The sequence below is a fragment of the Bactrocera latifrons genome, unplaced genomic scaffold (assembly GCF_001853355.1).
Source record: "Bactrocera latifrons isolate USDA-ARS-PBARC rearing strain unplaced genomic scaffold, ASM185335v1 scaffold_331, whole genome shotgun sequence".
In the NCBI taxonomy this organism is placed as follows: domain Eukaryota; kingdom Metazoa; phylum Arthropoda; class Insecta; order Diptera; family Tephritidae; genus Bactrocera; species Bactrocera latifrons.
This window is the reverse complement of record NW_017536970.1, coordinates 230,695-248,586: the sequence shown is the minus strand read 5'-3', so window position 1 is coordinate 248,586 and position 17,892 is coordinate 230,695. Positions and strand designations below refer to the sequence as shown.

Sequence of the window (17,892 nt, the reverse complement as noted above, 5' to 3'; positions counted from 1 at the left end):
GCATCAATAATGTGTCCCGTATGTAAAAAGTCTTCTTATGATACTAATCACATTTATAGGTGCTCTAACACTCATCAGCCTATGGTCCGACAAAGTCGTTGTCTAAGCCTCTTGTTAAATTACATCGATAATTACAACTACACTGAGTACCTTTCACTAAACGAGTGAGATAACCGTTAAAATAGGCTCTCTGTTAACGGATTATGCGCTTTTTTGTCACTAGTCAAGCTATCAGTCCATTTCAAGCAGCTGAAGATGAAGGCTAAGCCATTTCACAAACACTTTAAGTCCTCTTGTACATCCCACTCTATGATTTTTATACCCTGAATATTGTTAAGTTTTTCACGAAATTTTTTATCATCATAAAGTATATAAATATACATGTTAAGTATAAAAATGATCAAATTTGGCAATGGCCCGACTCTGCTAATTATCAATATCCTATCTTTGACAGTCATTTACCTCTTTGACTCGATTATTATTACAAATAAAGACATATCAATGTTCCTCGATTATTTCACAGCACTACGAGCAACCGCTAGCTGCGCAAAAGCTTATGCAGCATTTTGCCTGTGTATAAAAAACACACCAACGATAAAAATTATTCGATCAGCTGTTATAGTATACTATAGAAACATTCTGACAAGTTGCTAATGCGCATGCAACCACACTCTCGCCGTACACTTTCTCGCAAACACCATTGCTCTCTTTACTACACAGCAGTTTTGATGGAAAAAAGGAAAAGTCACGCCAAACAGAATTCATTGACTAAACGGAAGAATGTTCGCACTTGGAAACCACGCACGAGTATAGGTATATACATTAGGGTGTCCGTTATTTTCCAAATAGTTGTTTTTTTTTCTTAATTTAAAACATGCCATTTTCTTTTTGAATATATTCAACATGGGATATTTTGATCTTTAAAACTGATATCAGATGTACTGACATACAGTACACCATGACGTATGAGCAACAAAGAATTTATAATATTATATTATATAAGGCATTTGCATGAATGATCAGCATACTTGATGTATAGCTTTCGGTATGTTACATATCGTCACCTAAAATGCAAAACAATGTATCATCAAAAAAATCGAAATTGTGTTTTTTWTAGCTTACGATTCGCTACATCATGTTACCTACATTCTATCAAATAAGTACCAGGAAATTTGAAATAAAACACAAACAATTTATCAATCATCTATCTTTATTATATTCCATTCAAAATAGGCCCCTTCTTAGGCAATACACTTCTTCCAACGAAAAATCTAATCATCGAAACATTCTTTAAAACTGTATTCCGGGATGACCTTCAGTTCTCGTAGTTTTAATGTCTTCAATGCTCTCAAAACGGGTTAAACGAAGTGGTAGTTTGAGTTTTGGAAACAGSAARAAGTCACAGGGGGCCATATCTGGAGAGTACGGTGGTTGTTCGATGATATTTGTTGAATTTTTGTTCAAAAACTCGTACACAATGATCGCTCTGTGCGCTGGTGCATTATCGTGGTGCAAAATCCAACGGTTGTTCCGCCACCAATCTGATCTTATGCGTCGCTGCAACTTTCCGCATACCCAAAACATCAACCAAAATATGACGAGCGGTCTCATGACACAAGCCCATTATTTGGGCTATCTCTCGCAAACTATAATGATTTTCGAGCACCATTGAACATTGCAAAACGTTGACTTCTTCTCTCCCCTCTTTGAACGATTTATACCAATCGCGAACTTGAGTTTTCGACATGGTTGACCAAGTGATTTTTTCAACATTTCCAATGTTTGGCATAAGAAATTTCATTTGAAACACAAAATTTCACACAAACTCTTTGTTCAATAATTTTAAAAGGTTGACTTGTTCTTAATGATGCCATAAACAAACCAAATGACACATAGCAATAACAATTTTCAGCTTCCGCTGTCATATATAGCCAATATATAAACATTTTATAACCAAAACTCAAATTTTGTTTATATGAGTGGTTTCTATTATATCGTTTTTCCTTCGCCTGTAAATGTATGAGAAGTGATCTTACGCTTTTTTGCATTTTAGGTGACGTTATAACTTTTACATATATTTTTTAATGATAAATTAAATAGACCTGTTTTGTATATTAAAAAATTTTGTATTTTACGATATTTTTTAAAGTTGTAGGTTTACTTGCTTAAGGAGGTCAAGCCACGTAATGGGCTCAAAAAATCAATTTTTTATATATTTATCAAAAATTGTTTTCTCGAAATAGCTAAGTGATTTTTTAAAATACGAAGTCGTTTTGAAAATACATCAGTTAGAAGAAGAAGCTATTCGGCTGTTGTTTAAGCGACCTTGAAACGTTAAACTTTATTGGGGTTACAATAAACGGTTTGTCCAAATGATTTGAAATTTGTAGAGACGGCATAGGATGAATTACTATGAATAAAAAAATCCCGAAATTTTGATTTGTTGTGGCAAAAAACGAAAAAAATTACACGCAAAATAGCAATTTTTTTCAAAAGCATACAAAAAATTCAATTTTAGATACAAGGTGTGTTCCAAAGCAAACAGGACTTAAAAGAAACAGAACAAATGGTTTTTTCGGCAAAATCAATTTGTTTTATTAAAAATAGTCTCCTTCTGCTTCAATACAGCTTTTTGCAGCATGTCGAACGAGTGTTTCAGCTCGTTGGYCGGTATGGCCGCCAGTATGCCGGTGAAAGCCTTTTAATGGACTCTACGTCTGCATAACGATTTTCTTTCATGGGCAAATGCATWTTTCCGAAAAGGAAGAAGTCGCACGGTGCCATATCAGGTGAATACGAGGAGTGGTTAATGATTAAAATGTGACGTTTCGGTAAAAATTTTACCAATTTTAAAACAAAATGTAATTTTGGCACTTTGTTCGAAGCTCATGTTCGCACCAATAACTAATCACTTCCAATCTATGAAATGTCATGAAATTCTCACTGGACAATCGATAAAGATAGCAGATTCTAACGCATTAGTCGACATATAGCTGGCGCCACCAGATTCAAAAAGTTTACTTTGGAACGCACGTTGTATCTTCATTTGATAATAGTGCATTCCGTGCATTTGGGCTTACACATTAAAACGCAGCAAATTTTTTTCTTTTAAGAAAAGTTAGGATCGTGCAGGAAGTGCGAGCCTATTTTTTCGAGGAGGGCGTATTCAGAAAGCTGTATCTCATGTTCTACACAATATTTTTTGCTTAAAATTTATATTTATACTGTCGAAATATATGTTAATAAATGATAATTTCTAAGCTTTATCCATTTACTGATACAATTGTAAAAACGGCTTGTCCTCGGAACCATATGGCGTCGTTTTGGTCCCCATTCGAAAAGCCGTTATTTACATTGGAAAAGGCGTGGTTTAACTCGTTTAAGTTGGACAATGTTTTTTAGTCAAAAACTGAAACTCCAGAAATCGTCTGCAAAAACAGTCAACGAAGGAAATAGCGAACACCCTAATATTTATAGTGAATAAAAAACACAATTATTTATTTATTTATTTTTTTGWCATAAGTAATTCCTTGTAATTTATTTAGCAAAAAAATACAAAGCAAACGGATTAACTTAAGAATAAGAAATTTATATTAAAAAAAAACAAACATAACCAATCAGTTATAAATATATGAGTGGTTGTTGATATTCAATTTAAGGCAACAAATTAGTTTCATGAAATAGGCGCTGCTTAAATTAAAGAAATGTGAAATATTTATGTATGTATGTATGTGTGTGTGTATAACACTGTGTACAAACACTTTTGGCATACTAAGAATATATGTATGTATGTATGTAGTTAACACATCCAAGTTGCAGCAGTATAACAAAATACTTATTTTCTATAGCTTCTGCAAATATATACTTTCCCTAGATCAATTACAAAAAAGTATACATTTCTTTAAGCAATAACATTATTTTAAATATACATAGTTACAGTAAATCTATTGGAGGCAAACACAGCTTGCTTTTGCGCAATTCWTTTAATATTTCTTTCTTAGCTGTTTGTTGTTATTTTGGCGGCAAGTCAGCAACGTTGACACTTGACCGCGCTCACTAAGTATTTGTCTAATGAAATTAAAATGTATTTACTTACAGTTAAATAGAATACAAACAGGTAGATAGAAATTGTTTTAAAGAAATTTAAAAAGTGCATTATTTTTTTTTTTACAACTAATATCAGGGTTATATATCAACAGTTTAATTTCTCTTCGTTTCATGACRTACATTTTGTATGTTTGTGTAAATAGTTTGAGTGTTTACTATTTTGTAGGTTATAGTTGGTTTTATTTGTTTGTTGTTTTGTTGTTGTTGTTTACAATGTACAAAATTTACATATAAATATTTTGCACTTGTAACGGTAAAAACTCCCACTTTTATATATGTATATAGTAYATATATGTATGTCAGCTTTAACTATGGTCTTCTGAATATGCGTTAAATTCATTATGTTGTCTATTCATCATATACAATGGCTATGTAACTTATTGTTTATAACGTTTTTTTCTTTCATTTCGTATATTTCAAGTAGTTCAACTTATTTGCAATAAATGACTGTGGCTTCTATTATCACATTGCTTATTAGCCAACAATGCACGCTGAGAAATGGCCTTTATGCCACAAACGTTTGCTGTTTGTGCGCGCAAGCATAYTTTGTTCTTAAGTTTAGCAATATTCAAATCTTTATACATTCAGTTCAATAATAATGTGTCCAGTGCTTGTTTACACAACTTTTCCTCACATCATGTCTTTGCGGCTAATAGGTAATAATCAGTACTATGCTGAATTTTATATTAATCAAGCACGGATATTTTCATATATATTATTATACATTTAGCAATTCATAAAAAAATATACGTTATAAAAACTAAACTTAATTAAAAAATTTATATATTTAATAGAAAAATAAAAAAGATAGGATCCTGTGTTGCATACTTACATATGTATAACGGTATTTAAATTTGGAATTGTTATAGCATACAACAAATTATATATAAACGTAAATACGAAAACCACTACATACACCACTCAATTGTGGAAGTCAGCACTTTATACATAACAGTTGACCACAATTAATTGCGTTTGCTTGCCATTGCCGACGTCATGCTTTGYTGGCATTCGCCCCACCACCACTGCCTTTATTAGCGCTCATTTTCGCTTTGACTTTTTGCAATAGCGCTTCAAAGGAATCTTCCTCTTTGGGTGGCGCTTCCACTTTCGGAAATACAATCGAATGATATGTATTAATGCCGGCATTATCTGTTAATTACAAGAAGTGTTAARGCAAAATTCTTAAAAACAAATATCACAACAACAATTTACCTAAATCAGCATATGAAGMGCGGCAAAAGGCGCGCCTGCCGCCGAAACTAATGTCATACATGTTGATTGTGGAATCACGTGCACTGCTGTCTATAACGGTGAACGCGTCTTGTGAACGCTCGTATGTTACAAAACCGTATTTCATGCTACAAAATATTATGTGGTTAATGAAAATAATTTATATTGAAGTTCGAGTTGACTATTTAGCAACTAGAATTACTTACCCCGTGTCTTTGTAGTGTATCGAAATTTGTTTGATAGTGCCATAAGGTAAGAATTTTCGACGCAACATCTCCTTGGTGGTTTCTTCTTCGATACGTCCCACATAAACTATGCGGCGCTCTTCAACAGCTGCAGMAATGAGAATGTAAGAGAATTAATAATTAGTTAATTAAGAAACTAATATAGAAGAAAAAGTTAAAATTAAATAAAATCGAGAATCGGCAGCACCGGAGCTACAATACCCTTCCCGGGCCATTTGCTATAGCATAAACGGTATGATTGTTCAGTTTGTATGGCAACCATGTGCTATAGTGGTTGCATGTAACCAGTATAGTCRACTACTGGACCTGGTTCAGTATTGTCAGCACTCAATTCGCACAACAGCMGGTTCGAGGCACCGGAATTGACCCGAATTTTATCCGRCCAARGGCTKTTGTTACGAAGATCTAATCCCGTTTAGATCGGCATACGTTAAAACAAAAATAATACTGTAGCAGTGTTTTGGGGAATAGTCCATGCCTAACGCGAAGATGTCTTATAAAATAAMAAATGTTCCATAAAAGAACTTAATTTACAGTTTCTATGGCAGCTATATGCCATAGTTGTCCGATTCCGGTTTAAAAAAAACGAGCAGTTTCTTAGTGAGAAAAGAATGTATGACAATTTTGAGAACGATATCTCGAAAACTGAGGGACKACGTCATTCAACGGTAGGAAAAGAAAATGTACTGTTTCGACAGGGTCGTACCAAAGGGAGAAGGATGTCAGATGAGTAGRGTTAGCAGGGCATGCAAAGAGGTGGCCAGTGTCATGCACGGACTCATTGAACTGTGGACATATATAATAACAGATAAGTCGGATAAGTGGGAGTTTAACTTGCACCACCCATTGCAGACCAAGAGCTCGAAATACRTTAATCAATTCAGCTCGTCCCGCTGATTATGCATACATATATATGACAAGGGTTTCAAGGATTACCAAAGTTTTCTTCTGGGTGTTACAAACTTCGTAGCAAACTTAGTATACCCTGTTGAGGGTAAAAAAATAATAATTACCTGGTTGTGAAACATTATTACCGGGGAAATTCTTGTTTCCACCCGGCTTTCTAAAGCGATTKCTGGCAACTGAAATTGAACGCGAACGTGAACGTGATCTGGAATATGAACGCCGGTAAAATGGGCTGCGACTGCGGTTGCGGTTGCGATTTCTACTGCGATCAGACCTATCCGACGAAGATTGTGATGACGATGCCGATGAGTTGCGTGCATACTTTTTTGTACGTTTCTTGTAGCTGGTACGCGGTTGGCGTTGTGTATTGCGCGACATACGTCCCGACTCTGAATAGGAAGAACTTATGGAACTACGATGCCGACGACTACTTCGTGACGAATAACCACCGGCCATGTCAGACTGACGTGTATTAACACTCCGTTCCGTTGACGACGCTAAACTTTCCATCGAACGACTGCGCGAACGATTAATTGGACTACGACTGCGATTACGATGGCGATTATAAGTGCGATCGCACGAAGCATCACTATCGGTATCATCTCCGATGGCTTTGCCACCGCTATGCTTCCGATAACTTCGTTCAGCACGCGGCTTCCGCGRTATTGGCGGCAGACACGTAAAACCTGGTTGCGGATCTGTCTGTATGCCCATAGTGACCATGCGTGGTCGTATTCTATCCTTGCGCAAATGCATAATAACCTTATCTTCGCCATGCTGTTCGGCTCCTTTCTGTGTTTTCTGGGAAACCGGTGTTGTGACACCATTCCTCAAATTGGACTTTTCCGGTCCCACAACCTTTTGTACAACAACATCCTGTATGCTGGCAATCAAAGAGCTACTCGAAGGCAGCCCATTAGACATACTATACAGCAATGCAGATGATTTCAAAAGTGAGCGCTCGCATGTATTAATTGGTAGCATGTTCAGCGGTGGTATACTGATATCAGTGTTATTGCCCACAGATACAATAATCACTTCCTCATAGTCGGGGTGTAATTTTGAGCCAGTAGAAGTTTGTTTATGCCGGTCTTTGCCGCCACAGTAGGTGTCCTTAACAATGTCCTTGAGTGGTGGTAATTTTGTGACACGCGGTACTTTTGCCGATATTGTGGAATCTATAATTTTCAATTGCTGTGCTCGTTTCAACTCTTGCATACGTAATACCTTATTTTTAGCCTCTGTTATAGGATCGATAAGTGGTTTCTGATTATTCTGATTTCTAAGCGTTTTCACGACGGTGGTTACTTCCTGACTATGTTTCACTTGTATGCTCGATGCACTGGCGGCATTAGCAACGTCAGTTTCTATTGACATCGTATTGCTTTCTGTCTGGCGAGATATATTTTTGTCTCCACGTCGTCGCTTATATTCTTCTAAATTCAATTTACGTTTGACTGACAACTTTGTGCGTTCTACAGCTTCAACTTTTTCACATACTTTGGGTGTGACTTGTTTTTCTTGTACAGTAGGCTGTATCACTTTTGCTTTTTCCACAATTGTTTCTGTAGTTTTATTTTCTGTTGGTTTGCTATCATTTGCTGAGAAAGTGTGTGAAAGCAAATCCAAGTTTTTACCACCTTGGCCCACACCCACACGGCAGGTGAGTGAACCAGCCTTGGACGTATTGCCTGTTGWGGCCTCTGACCCTTTCTTAGCCGCGGACTTGCCTACGCTCTGTTTTGATGTTGACTTATTTCTAATTGCGCCAGATTTACCTTTAAGAATGTCACATTGGCGCTTGTTTGGCACAATTGTGAAGTTTCGTGTATTTTGCGCATTATTTGGAGCTTGACTTGTAGCAATTGCTGTGGTAGTTGGTCGAGCTTTTGTCTAAAAGATTGCAATTTTGATTAGCAAATWAAAAAAATATGATTGAATGATTTACCTCTTTTGGCATATTTTCCTGTTTTTTTGTGGGGTTTGGACTCCAAGACGGATCCTTTTTTACATTATCCTCATATGTGATATCGTTTACAACATTCTCTTCTGTTGCAACAGCACTTCCGGTTGCCATTTTCCACAAGGATTTATCCATATCCACATCTACAGTCTCAATATCGACAATGACATCCGATTCCGCATCGGAATCTGAGTCGATATTAGTTTTTACAGGTATTGCTGCTAAGCGTTTTGTTGGCACGGCCGTAACAGTCTGTGTTACATTATTAATAATTTGTGTATTCACTTTTGGTACAGTCAATGCTAAATCATCATTGGTTATAAATTCCGCTAAATCGAAATTATTCACATCTACATCGGAGCCGATAGTGTTCGTGCTCATGGTACGATTTTTATTGCCCGCTGCAATATCTTCTAAGGGCAACTGAAACCCTGTGTCTAAATCTATGCCATCGGCGGCTAATAGACCTACACTTAAGTCTGGAATTTCATCTACGCCTAATAGTAGGGCGTCAGGTTTTTTGTCCTCATTTATATCAACAAGCTGATTATGTATCATGTCTCTTGCAACGCCTTCCTCATCTGAACTATCATCATAGTCGCTTGTATGCGATTCATAATCACCAATCGATGAACTGTCAGTGCGCGTACGAAAGGTGGCCTCACTGTATTGACTTTGATTATCTTCGAAATCTGCATAATTCAAAATTATATTTTTGTCTTCTCTGCTTGACAAATCATTATTGTCGTTTGTATCCTCTGAATCCGAGTCTAATGAATTTGGATCCACAGTAATGATTTCGATGCCGCCATCTGCGGGCAATTGCTGCGCAAAATCATCATAAATCAGCTGAAAGTTCGCACACAACAAATTTTTACAAAATAACTTAGGCCCTGTTTTGATTTTGTTGTCTGTGCACCTACCAATTCTTTATTTTGAAAATTCGTGGTGACATCTATTTTATTTGCTATCCGAAAATTGTCTTCTGTTGCAAGCATAGCGTTATTGTAAATGTCGGCATCATGCTCAGCATCTGCAGGTATGGGCAAAATTCCATTCAATGTCTCCGTAAGTTGTCCCATTGTGCTGAATAAAATCATGTATAATTAGTTTATATATTTAGAATTTATATTTTTTTATACTTACTCGCTTTCACTCGACCAAAAATCTGTATTAAGTTGTGTGTAACTGCCGTCGAACGGATCGTCGTGAAACACATTCAAAAGCCGTGAATCCATCTTGTAGCAAATTGTAAATGAACTGAAACAGCAACAAACAATATATAATTAATATTTAAACATTCAATAATTTTTGAGATATCAATTGTTATGACTTAATTTTATACATTTCAACGTAGGATCACAAACATGTCGATATTTATTTTATTAAAAAAATTTTATTTTGACTAGAGATTATTTTATTTCGAAAGATCACGAGCAATAAAATAAATCTTATCATATGTATACATACAGAGTTGAAGAAAATAATAGAAACAAACAGCGGTGGCATAATAATTATGCTTTTTAAGAATTTAATTTTAATTTCCTAAAACTTTAAAACGTTTTACGTACAAATAACATTTTAGAAACCTGTGCCTCTCATAACTACTTTCCATACATACATACACCATTTAAACGGCAACGCTTATTATTTTTAAATTTGTTAATATTTTTTATTTTACAATACAAATCAAAAAAATTTTTACAAAAAACAAAATGGGTTTTTTCCCTCAAACAAACCTCTTTTATCGCTGTAAGATTTGTATATCTAAATTTATWTAATCAATTAAATATATTATTTTTAAATATAGCACAACCAACATATTTCTATTTCCGCATAAATATATTAGTCATGAATAAAAATGTGAATAATAACGGAAAACACGTGTTTGTTAATCGTTATCAAGATAGACCAAATTAAACCTTAAACAACACATGTCAGAAATGTTTGTTGCAGTCTAAATAAAAACAAATACCTTTAATTTCATGTGGAAAAAATTACTTTAGGGTCTAAAATTCTTGTGTTTTTTTTTTTTTTTTTTTTATATTCATAATTTATAATACAATTACGAAGGTGTTAAATTCTGTTACCCTACACCCTACTTTTCTTCCGACTTCTTGAAATCAAATAGTCAATGACACTATGAGTTAAGCCAGAAAAAGAAAACAAATATAGGCCACAAACATACATATGCATAGTTCAATAGTATTAAATGGAATGCGAGCACATAAGTTTGTGAATGCAAGCGTGGCAATACCTACTAAAGGTAATATAATCATGGGTGTTATATAGGTAGATAGAAACATATGCACATTTGTATCTTTATAATCGTTCATCACTAAGTTTGAGTTGGACTGCTTTGTTAGCGTGGTACCGGTGAATGTTCGAACCAACCATGTGCTTTTGGCGGAGGCAATAAAGCAGCTGTTCGTTCGCTTGAAGTTGTTTGTATTAAAAACTTAGCACATATTTTGCGTGTTTTTATTGACCTAAGCAAGTGGATATATCCCTGCTAATAGTTAATTTTATATATTTAATTAAACAAATAATATTATCTTTAAAAGATAAACACAAAAATACGTTTTAACTATAGCTCTATRGCGAGATTTTAAAGGTTTTTATTATTATAGCGTTGACACGTTGCATGATTTTCTATGTGATGGAGTTTCAAAATTTGTTGTAAAGTGTAGGTTTGTAAAGACATATATTTGAAAAACAATTTTTGTTTTAAGAAAACATATTGCTCAGTAAATGTATATTGTTTATTATTTCAATGAAATTATTTGCTTAAATCAAAAAAATAAATAATTTTTTAATAAAAGTTATATTTTAATAGTATTGAATATTTGGTTTTTAAAATAATTGTTTATTAGCAGTATATTCTGTATTTTTTTTTTTTTTTTTTGTTAATTTTTTCTAGAAATATAGAAATAGGAATCCCTTTAATGCCGTTACTCTTGMAGCCTCCCCCATCTTTAACATTGGTATCATTCCAAACGTGCTTTTGCTCTTCTTTTAAACGTACCTCTTTTTAAAACTCCGTTATATTGTACTTTATTCTTAATAATTACTTTTTTAGAACTATCAGTTTGGTTTACAAACTTTCTTATATTTAAAATATCCCATGCGATTGATATTAATTCAACAACGTGCTCGTCAGTGCTTTTGCTTTAGTGCTTAGCTTCCGCGCCCGCTTTTACGATTTTAACCTCACAATGCTTTCACATACCGGCGAGATATTAAAATTTCTTTTATTGAATTCACTATTTTAGGTTTTCAATTCACTTATTTGCAGCAATATATTTATTTTCAATGCTTTTATCAATTTGCTACAATCTGGATGAAACACACGGCTATTAAACGAGCAAATTCTTCACGTGGCCGCGCGACAGCAACGGTGGTTAATTCACTTGTTTTTGGATCTTTCAAACAAGGCGTTTTTGACAGTTGCTTCACTTATCTTCACACTGCACACAAACATAAATGCGCAAGGGAGACATATATGAATGTATTTACACGATTTTCCGTAGAATCTCCTGTGCTAAACTGAGGTGCAATCCCTGCCCATGTGTGTGTGCACAGAAAATCGCGAAATTGCACAATTAAACGAAATGTCAAATTTGTTTGAGATAAGCACGTGGAAAAAAAGTGTTGACAAACAAAAAAATGCGATGTCTCATGTGCATTATAATGACTGTGGTATGAACAGACTACGCAATTTATGATATACGTTATTTGGTATGTCATTTCAGAGGACTACATTTGATCATAAATAAACTACTTTCTATAAACAAACTGTTTGTACCTAAGAGAATTTGTCAGATCTAATTGTAAAATCTACGTATTTATTRACAACCTAACGAAAAGTGATTCATACAAGCAATGTTTAACAAAAATTCAAAACTGTCTATAAAATATTGATAAACGTAAAGGCGTGCATTGAACCGATTGTTTTAGTTTTTTAAATTAATTCAGCTAATTCTTAAAGTCTTACATTCAAGAAGTCAAGACAAGGTATTTATATAAAAATTCAAGTAAAAGAATATACTATATATATTTAAAACCTTTTCTATAGTATACCAGAGAACGTATATCATTTACGTTCTCAGAGTACACCATTTATAAGTGCTTACAAGCTACACATTTCTTCCACATTCTAAACAGCTGTTCGGTGCACTTCAATTGGTTTGTTATTATTGCAATAATAACCTATACATTTTGCGAAATATGGATTTGTTCAAATAAATTTTTTTTAAGGGAAATAAAAGTTTGTTAATTTGCGWAAATAAGAATGTAAAAAATGCAGCGTTTAATAATAAGTAAGTAGCTATTGAGCAGTGTCTAGGAATATCGCAAAGTTGAAGTAATGTTGAAGGTAAGGCAGACTAGTAAMAATTTCGCGATAAATTCAAATTATTAATGGATCGTTGAAATCACAAATGTATATGTATATACAAAAGTCAACAGCTGTTTGGTAAACATGTTCGGACATGTTATTGTAGAATGGCCARAAAAGTTGTTAACTTTATGCTCTTTTGTTTGTGTATGTGCAAATAAGTATTCAGAGAGTTCTCACGTCAGTGGAAAGTGCGCCCAAATGCGTATTTGATAGATACATTTGGCGCGTTTTTACAAGTATTTTTTATGAAGTGTGCTGGATTAGATCGGAGTGTATTAGTTTTGAAAATTCCACCGTGACATTGTAATAGAATTTTATAATTAAATAATATTTGTATTTGTGAAGTAATACAGCATTGAAGAAATATTTAGCATATATCAAAATATATTACTATTGTTGTAGAACGTTTGCTAGGCACTATGACCTCACTCAAGCCAATTAATGCTGCAGTTCCTAAATACGGAGTTGGCACACAGCCCTTCACCGTCCTTATCGAAGGCAATATTGGTAGTGGAAAGACAACATTCATCAAACATTTTCAAAAATTTGAAGACAAAATATGTGCAATGGCGGAGCCGGTGGAGAAGTGGCGTAATTTTAAGGGATACAATTTATTGGTAAGTAAATCCCTAATTGACTTGTGGGGGCAATGCAGTATCTATATAAACGTTATTTTAGGAACTGATGTATATTGATCCGGACCGTTGGGCAATGCCGTTTCAATCATATGTGATGCTGACAATGTTGGAGCGACATACAGAACCTACAGACAAACCAATTAAGATCCTSGAACGCTCTTTATACAGTGCAAAGTAAGTTGGCATATATGTACATAAATATATTTGATTTGCGCTGAAACAATTGATTTATTTTAAAGGTACTGCTTCGTTGAAAATTTACACAAAGGTGGCCTTATACATGATGGCATGTATGAAATWTTGAAACAATGGTATAATTATGTCGAAGACATTACACACATACAAGCCGATTTAATAGGTATGACTGTATATAATATTTCTAAAAAAAATCCCGTTAACTCTGGCGTTTGTATTTTTACAGTTTATTTGCGAACAACGCCTGAGATAGTTTATGAACGTATACGAAAACGGGCTCGTTCCGAAGAGGCATGCGTGCCACTTGAATATATCAAGCAGTTGCACGAATTTCACGAAGACTGGTTGATTCGAAAAAAATTCGGATGTAATATTAAAGTAAATATAAACATTCTTTTAATAAATTTATTAGAAAATTTTTTGTTTGTATTGCATTTCTTATCAGGTACTAGAAATTGAGGCCGATTTAGATCTCTCTGAAATCGATCGAGAGTACAAACGATCCGAAAATGTTATCACAGCTTCAATACAACAACAAAGGCCAGCAGTGACGGCATCACCCAGTAAACGCTCAGATTTTTTGGGTTAATTCAATTACCAAGCATTTTAGCGAAATTTCTCAGCATCACTAGATACATTTTATTTATATGTTTTAAAATTTCATTTTTTTTTTTATCGTAAATGTATTAATACTATTATAGACATGTAAGAATGATATGCATTTTAAGATAAAATATATATTTGACTAATATTAATAACTATTGCAAAAATCTTTGTTTGTCTCAACGAAAGTAATAGAGGTCATAATATATAGAAACTTGTAGAATGTAGTGTTGACAGTAAAAATCTGGGTCTTTTCTAATTAGGTGTYGTGGGGACGTTCTCATAATAGTCAAGTCTTCGCATCCGAAACGGTCAAGGTTCTCTCAGGARCATACCTTAAAATTATATAATTGATGTTTCTGCGGTTCCAACAACAACTTACTCTGATATCCGAAAATTACTATTCAGCTTAATAACACCTTTCACTTTGATTTAATTGTCAAGACATAATTTTGTTGAAATAAAGCAAGTGAAATTATATAAAAATATTTTAATAATTACAGTTGAAATTAAATAACATTCTTTATTTTGAAAAGTATAATGTTTAGACAAATGTTTATAGTTTCTTTTATATTAATCTCTTATCTTCTTTTGCTTAAAGTAGTTTGTTATTTATTCGGCGGAGGGCCATTCATCATGGGTGGTCGAACACCTAAAGCTCCCAAAGGCGGTGGTGGTCCCATCATTGGCCCCATCGGTCCCATAATTGGTGGCGGTCGCATACCCATCATTGGCGGTGGCATAGCTCCATGTGGGCCCATCATCATGGGCGGCATGCCTGGTGCACCCGGCATTAGGCCTGGACGCGGAGGTGGTGCCATGTTTGGAGGCGGTAACGCAACGCCCGGATTTTGTGTAATTTTACCAGCTTTAAAAGCAGCTGTAGTAGCATCGATCAAATGTTGCGCCTGCTCCTCCATCCATTTCTGATAGTAGAATTTAACGTTGTCTCTATGCTTTCGTCCGGTGCAATGTGTTTTTCGCACAGATGGAGAATCGTGTGTTAAATATGTGTCACAATAATCRCAATAATATTTCGGCATCTTTATTTGCTTTTATTTCATAGAAACCGTAAACTCTTCCTCGATACTTTAACTTATGTTTCATTTACAAAACTAYACAGAAATATTGCGAAAGAATCCACCGAAGAAAACAAATGTTTGCTAGCTGTCAAAATAGTCAAGTTGTATTCAATGGATGCTATGTTTAATGACAGGATTGCATTTTGTATTGCATTTGTGTAACCTTCTTACCTGTTCACACCAAGTTCATTAAAATTTAATATTATATCTGTTTTTTATATACATAATACTGCTGTCTATTGTACGAAAGCAATGTGTTCGATTTTTTTTTTTTATTGTCTGGGGGCCTATTCTGTAACTCGATTCGAAAAAAATTACTCGAATTCGGATTTTTTTATATTCTGTAACTCAATTTTCGGATTTTCAAGCCAATTTTCGAATAAAATATTCGTTAGCCGAGTTTCGAATAGAAACATTTACGAATCGATTTCTCCAAGTTTGTATTAAGTACTAATACTAAGTTATATACCTGTGTTTAGTAACATGGTTATGTTGTGTAATATGTAACGATTCACTTCTTTGTTTATATACATATATGTATATATTATTTACCCATAAATGAGAATTTCTTGACTTTTGTAATAAAACAATCTGCTTTCCAGATTTTTATTTTAACATTTAAGGAACACCCTGTGTTTGCACAGTGCAGAGCAACGCTGTGTCCAGTATTCCCTTTGTATGTCCAGTTTCCAGTCATTTCACTAATGTCAAAAATCTGTCATAATTGTGAAAATTATCTGCTTAAAGTATCGAAAAGTCTTTAGTCTTTGAGGCTTTTTTAATTAATTATCACAAAATATGAGTTCTTTCAGAATGCTAAACTTGTCCAGAGTAAGTCCAAATTCTGTTATTTATTTGTTACAGTTAAAATTAATTTGTTTAAAATGATTTTTGCATGTGCATTTTGTCGACATTACGTAATGTTATCACATTAATTTATGATATATATAACCATAACATTTTTTTTTTTTTGATTTTAGACTGTGGTTCGTACACTTACCACATCTGCTCCACGCCGTGCCGCTGCAAAGAATGAAGTAGAAAAAGGCTACTTCGAATTGAAGAAGGTGCAGGAGCACTTCCAAAAGCCCGATGGCAAACCAGTGTTCCTTAAGGGATCATTTGTCGATCAACTTTTGTACCGTTTAACCGTCGCTCTCAGTTTGGCCGGTATTGGTGGTATGGCGAAGTTGTTCTACGATTTGAGCGTTCCAAAAAGCCAAGATTAAATGCTTAACAACAATGGCTATCTACGCATCTGTAATTAATGTTTTAAATTAAGCTTTCAAAGTATAAAAATATATGACTAACTTGGATGTATTTGTGTATGTTTCCTGTTTTGTGGTAAGTGTAATTTATTACTATGCAACATAACTTTTTATATAATATGTGTTTTACAGTTGCAGAACGGTGGAGTAGTGCAATTCCTATTGTCTTAACTACCCATAAATGTTTTATGTTAAAAGCTAAACATTCACGTCAATGCATTTAAAACATGGAAATATATGTAATACAAATGATACAAACAGTTTTAATTTAAATAAATCGAGGGTAGGTATGGTGTTATTACAACTTTTTTTTTTTTTTGTTTTGATGCCCCAAACAGCGTATGTTAAGTTTTCTACGAAATTTGATCGCACGTCCGATTCCCTGTAATATAYCCTCGTGGCGAGCTAAGTCGATTTAGTCATATTTGTCTGCCTGTATAAGCATACATATTTTTTATACCACCCGAGTTCGATTATGGTCGGTTATGGTAATTGGAGGATCGTTCATTTTTCAAATGGTCTTGCCAAGTTCGATATAAAGAATGGTATCGCTTTCACCTTCACCTGACAAAATTAGTTTCAGATACTTAATTACTATTGGAAAACCACTTTGGATTGCACGGTATTCTTTTGTCARCTGTTAGGTATAATATTGTAGGATAGGCATTGAAATTAAGGTCACATTATTTCTAAACATTTCAAATAAATTATTGTTTTTTTGTCGCCATACTTCATTATATAAAGAATAAATCCCTGGAAAAAGATGCTCAGATTGATTTATGTAAGCAGATATATGCATATAACTTWCATAAGTATATGTATATTTCCATATTCGACGCATTTGAATCGATTGTATATGTTATTACAGCCTTCATTGTACCGYTGCAACAGCCGCAACATATTACACTTGGCGGCGAGATTTGTCAGTGGTCCAGGCAAAGTGACCAGTGGCTCCGCTTGTGGCCCAAGTCCGGGTCCATCCAAGAAGCCGAATCCTGGTTTAGAAAAAATTAAGCAAATGCAAAAACTTTTCCAAAAGGATGATGGTAAACCGATACATCTGAAGGGTGGCAGCCGAGACCTAATGCTATATCGTGCCACATGGGGACTGGCGTTACTTGGATTGCTGTTGCAAATTCATATGTTCGCAATGTATATAATTTATTGACATTTGTAATTTTTTTTTTTTTTTTGGTAAACATTAACTTATTTTACATAAATACAAAAATGAAAAAGCGAACACTCATTATGCT

At 34.2% G+C, this 17,892-nt stretch overlaps 5 protein-coding genes across 7 annotated transcripts; 3 read left to right on the top strand and 2 right to left on the bottom strand.

Annotated features, from left to right (window-relative positions):
• Positions 1-4,876: 4,876 nt before the first annotated feature.
• Positions 4,877-12,016, bottom strand: LOC108971256. The gene is made up of 8 exons (XM_018937210.1): positions 11,480-12,016; positions 9,601-9,714; positions 9,378-9,540; positions 8,440-9,303; positions 6,599-8,384; positions 5,547-5,673; positions 5,323-5,468; positions 4,877-5,259 (listed from the first exon to the last, which is right to left on the bottom strand). The coding sequence occupies exons 2-8, from the start codon at positions 9,690-9,692 to the stop codon at positions 5,102-5,104; spliced, it is 3,336 nt and encodes a 1,111-aa protein (XP_018792755.1). The 5' UTR covers positions 9,693-9,714; positions 11,480-12,016; the 3' UTR covers positions 4,877-5,101.
• Positions 12,017-12,608: 592 nt separating this feature from the next.
• On the top strand, positions 12,609-14,424 carry LOC108971249 (deoxynucleoside kinase). Of its 3 annotated transcripts, none has more exons than XM_018937197.1 (6): positions 12,609-12,773; positions 13,256-13,470; positions 13,532-13,665; positions 13,731-13,849; positions 13,913-14,064; positions 14,132-14,424. In XM_018937197.1, exons 1-6 carry the CDS (start codon positions 12,755-12,757, stop codon positions 14,273-14,275), a joined length of 783 nt encoding a protein of 260 aa, XP_018792742.1. In that variant the 5' UTR covers positions 12,609-12,754; the 3' UTR covers positions 14,276-14,424. The 3 variants fall into 3 exon arrangements, with proteins under 3 accessions (XP_018792742.1, XP_018792745.1, XP_018792743.1); XM_018937200.1 differs by having other exon boundaries at positions 12,741-12,829; XM_018937198.1 differs by lacking the exon at positions 12,609-12,773 and adding an exon at positions 12,987-13,156.
• A 362-nt stretch (positions 14,425-14,786) lies between these two features.
• On the bottom strand, positions 14,787-15,472 carry LOC108971251 (U1 small nuclear ribonucleoprotein C). The gene has a single exon (XM_018937202.1). The coding sequence runs from the start codon at positions 15,330-15,332 to the stop codon at positions 14,898-14,900; it is 435 nt and encodes a 144-aa protein (XP_018792747.1). The 5' UTR covers positions 15,333-15,472; the 3' UTR covers positions 14,787-14,897.
• Positions 15,473-16,065: 593 nt separating this feature from the next.
• LOC108971250 (cytochrome c oxidase subunit 7A, mitochondrial-like) lies at positions 16,066-16,893 on the top strand. The gene is made up of 3 exons (XM_018937201.1): positions 16,066-16,202; positions 16,352-16,715; positions 16,772-16,893. Exons 1-2 carry the CDS (start codon positions 16,170-16,172, stop codon positions 16,598-16,600), a joined length of 282 nt encoding a protein of 93 aa, XP_018792746.1. The 5' UTR covers positions 16,066-16,169; the 3' UTR covers positions 16,601-16,715; positions 16,772-16,893.
• Positions 16,894-17,013: 120 nt separating this feature from the next.
• Positions 17,014-17,884, top strand: LOC108971246 (cytochrome c oxidase subunit 7A-related protein, mitochondrial-like). The gene is made up of 2 exons (XM_018937194.1): positions 17,014-17,420; positions 17,508-17,884. The coding sequence occupies exons 1-2, from the start codon at positions 17,403-17,405 to the stop codon at positions 17,805-17,807; spliced, it is 318 nt and encodes a 105-aa protein (XP_018792739.1). The 5' UTR covers positions 17,014-17,402; the 3' UTR covers positions 17,808-17,884.
• The last annotated feature ends 8 nt before the right edge of the window (positions 17,885-17,892 follow it).

What these genes read in the sequence shown, in the direction of transcription:
- LOC108971250 (XM_018937201.1), top strand. Translation starts at nt 16,170, where the DNA reads ATGAGTTCTTTCAGAATGCTAAACTTGTCCAGA. An exon ending in GAATGCTAAACTTGTCCAGA is followed by an intron (nt 16,203 to 16,351) that starts GTAAGTCCAAAT and finishes TTTTGATTTTAG; the next exon opens with ACTGTGGTTCGTACACTTAC.